This window comes from Siphateles boraxobius, unplaced genomic scaffold (assembly GCF_051911475.1).
Source record: "Siphateles boraxobius isolate OS27281-9 unplaced genomic scaffold, OSU_SipBor_1 8, whole genome shotgun sequence".
Classification (NCBI taxonomy): Eukaryota; Metazoa; Chordata; class Actinopteri; order Cypriniformes; family Leuciscidae; genus Siphateles; species Siphateles boraxobius.
The window spans coordinates 24784581-24787761 of NW_027509208.1; the positions used below are offsets into that span (position 1 = coordinate 24784581).

The 3181-nt window shown below is 43.4% G+C and overlaps 1 protein-coding gene across 1 annotated transcript; it reads right to left on the bottom strand.

The window, feature by feature from the left end:
- Positions 1 to 360: 360 nt before the first annotated feature.
- On the bottom strand, positions 361 to 2922 carry LOC143729030 (zona pellucida sperm-binding protein 3-like). The gene is made up of 9 exons (XM_077220028.1): positions 2869 to 2922; positions 1930 to 2400; positions 1720 to 1838; positions 1532 to 1635; positions 1278 to 1455; positions 1095 to 1212; positions 695 to 777; positions 525 to 616; positions 361 to 447 (listed from the first exon to the last, which is right to left on the bottom strand). Exons 1-9 carry the CDS (start codon positions 2920 to 2922, stop codon positions 362 to 364), a joined length of 1305 nt encoding a protein of 434 aa, XP_077076143.1. The 3' UTR covers position 361.
- Positions 2923 to 3181: the final 259 nt, after the last annotated feature.

Consider the following 3181-nt stretch of genomic DNA (forward strand, 5'->3'; position numbering starts at 1 on the left):
CTAGCTGGGAGTTATAAATAGGCAAAAGAAAAAAAAATCATAAATGTAGACTATGCAAAAACATGAGAAAGAGTTCTCCACATGAAGGACATGATGCCTTTCCAATACAGTAGGAAGAATTAAGTTTCGTAAAGTAGAGTTCCAATTGTGACAAGGTGGTTGTGGTGCCAGGATGAATGCAACTACAAAAAGCAGTCCAGGGTTTCAAAACATGGCCAGTGGAGAACTGGCCCATTGACTGATCTTGTGAACCTTGGGAGAAACCAGGATCAGTCAATGGGCCATAAGCATGTAAAGAAATTAACAGTATCCTCTGGAAAAGACAACAGTATCCTCTGGAAAAGACAAGACATCCCAGTGTTCATTCCAGGTCTTTATTAGACACTTGCAATTGATGTTCAGTGACTACAATGGGGCCAACTGTTGCTTTCCCTTCTGAAACAATGCCTAGGGAGAGGAAGAAAATAAAACATTACAAAGCATTCATAGTTGTCTTGTATACAGATCCTAGCACACAGCTTTACCTGAATCAGGTAGAGCTCGCCCTTTCCTGCTGAAGCCACAAGTGGAGTCACAGCACATGCACATCTGGTCATTGTCATCTGCAGAAAGCCATCTATAAAAAAGGGCAAGGAAACAGTTACCCACACTGCGCACATCTTATCTGGTAAGCACTTATTGTGTTAGGACATACCCATTAGCAAAGGAGCAAGCCTTGTTCTCTGCACTTATGGGGGTTGAAGCCATAACTGCCTTTAAAGAACACGTGACATATACCTACAAAAGGCAGTGGCTCAGTGGTTCATGTAGGTTGTCTACAAACCGAAAGGTTGGTGGTTCAATCCCCGGTTCCACCTGACCAAGTGTTGAGGTGTCCATGAGCAGGACACCTAACCCCAACTGCTCCCGACGAGCTGGGTGGCGCCTTGCATGGCTGACACCGCCGGCGGTGTATGAATGGGTGAATGTGAGGCAAATATGTAAAGCGCTTTGGTGGCCATTCGGTCTGTGAAAGCGCTATATAAATGCAGTCCATTTACCATTTACATGGGACAAACATTCATCTCTTGAAGACCGACAGCACCATTACATACCAAACCACTATTCACTTGCTGGAATCTGAGATACTCCAAGCGAAAGTGTAGTTTGTCATTCTGAACTCTGTGCATAAAACCAGAAGTAGATCCTGTAAGCTTTGCATCAACCGGGCACCTGAAGCAAAAGAAAACACTTAGGCTCTGGTCACATAAGAGTTACAGAAGCTAATCTTTACTTACCCATGGTTCTCAATAAAGGAATATCTTGGAGCAGCATTCACATCAGGGACTGCAGTAGCAACACAACCATCTACAAAGATTCGCAGAGGAACATGGTTGAACTGCTTCACAGAAGCTTCAAAATTCAGGAATTGTCCCAAGAAGAACTGATTGGATGGCCTTTCAAACACCCAGTCATCTGCAAGGGATACAGAAAGAGAACAAAAGTCAGTGTCATTTCAGAGTCACTTTTCTAAGGGTGTATAAAAATTTGCCAGTCATGAGCTTTAGAGAAAACACCAGAACTTCCTCCACAACCTTTGTAGCAGCAAAAGGAACCCAGTTGGGCATCAAAACATTACTGCTAACATTGTGCAACCTAAACAGAGGAATAAAACATGGTTTGTTAACCTGAATTGAAACTGCTTAATTTATATTAAAAAAACAAAAACACCTTTACTACCTTGAATAGTGGCACTCAATTCCAACAGCTGCTGCATCAGTTCTTACAATGGGAGTTCCTACTAAAGCCTCAGGTGTGTAGAAGAGGGTGAATTTATACACCAGCTCATCACCAGTCAACTGAAAACAGATCAAGAATCAGTCTATGCATTAACCCAGCATTTACCCTCAATTAATATATAGTTTACAAGACTCACAAGCAGCCACTCACCATCAGAGAGCTGCCACATGTCTGGAGCTCATACTCAAAGATAAGGACTTGAGCTTCTGGATCCTCCCCTACAGCTGCACAGCCTCCTAAAGTGAGGAATGAAGGATTCACCAGCTGTCCAGTACCAAAGAAGTCCTTCTTAACCTCCACATGCACAAATCTCTCCCCACATTGTGCTTCAATACTCTGAGAAGGGGTAGACACATGCAACTCAAAAGGCACATCTGGCTGTTGGGGTTCTTCAGGCACTACAGGAAAATGCCAGGTCAAAGGTGTCAAAGGTACCTCCATCTGCTGTTTAGACTGACTACTTCCAGGATCTTGAAACTTCCATTGACTTGCCCCACCAGGGTTTGTCGCAGGTCTCAGAGAAGCTGATAACTGTGATTCTTGGAGAGCTTGCTGAGAAGCTAAAACTGGTGACTGTTGTTGTAGGAATCTTAATGGATCCTGGCCTTGTTGAAATCCTGACTACTGTGCCAAAGATGATCCAACTGCAACAAGCAGCAACAATCCAACAAAACTGAAAACCAGTAACCCCATTGCTGAAAAACTCTGAAACCTCCAGAATACCTGTTGGTCTTCTGCTGTGCCTTTTTCAAGAGCAGGAAATTAAAGAGACTCCGCCCCTTTTGACAAGCTTAATGATTTTCCAGACTTGTTTCATTAAAAGCATTGCATACACCAACAAGAGTACAACCTGGATCCAGGAGTGTATTCCATAAAGCAAGGTTAACCTACCCTCACACATACCCCGAACTCTCGGTTGATTAACCCAAATGTTGCATACATGGTGCCAAGTATGCTGGTTCCAAAAATGCGAACAGCAGTAAGTAAATCCAACTCAGAGTATGTTCATGGTTAACACACCTTGGGCCTATACCATGAAGCCGGTTTAGGTGGCAAGCCAGGTATGTTTAAGTTTAGTTTATGCCAAACCTGTGTTTTTGGCACCATGAAATTGGTTTGGCTTTTAGCAGTGTTCATCGCCATCGTAACTTACCCTCCATGGCTAACCTGGGGCCTGTACAGGATTAGTTTTGAGTTGACACAACCAAACCAACCAAACCAACCCAACCAGGCTTTGTTGGTACCATGATGCTGATCATCAACTTTCTCTGTCAACTCAGGCTTTGATCCTGAGTTTAGGAGTTTAGGTGTGACATCAGTAGCGAACAGCCAATCACACGTTGAGAGAGTGAAACTGAAATTAATTTCTCGCGAGAGAAGCAGCGCAATTCACTTATTAAAT

What these genes read in the sequence shown, in the direction of transcription:
- LOC143729030 (XM_077220028.1), bottom strand. Translation starts at nt 2,922, where the DNA reads ATGGCGATGAACACTGCTAAAAGCCAAACCAATTTCATGGTGCCAAAA. An exon ending in ATTGAGTGCCACTATTCAAG is followed by an intron (nt 1,636 to 1,719) that starts GTAGTAAAGGTG and finishes TCCTCTGTTTAG; the next exon opens with GTTGCACAATGTTAGCAGTA. An exon ending in GCGAGCTCTACCTGATTCAG is followed by an intron (nt 448 to 524) that starts GTAAAGCTGTGT and finishes TCCTCTCCCTAG; the next exon opens with GCATTGTTTCAGAAGGGAAA.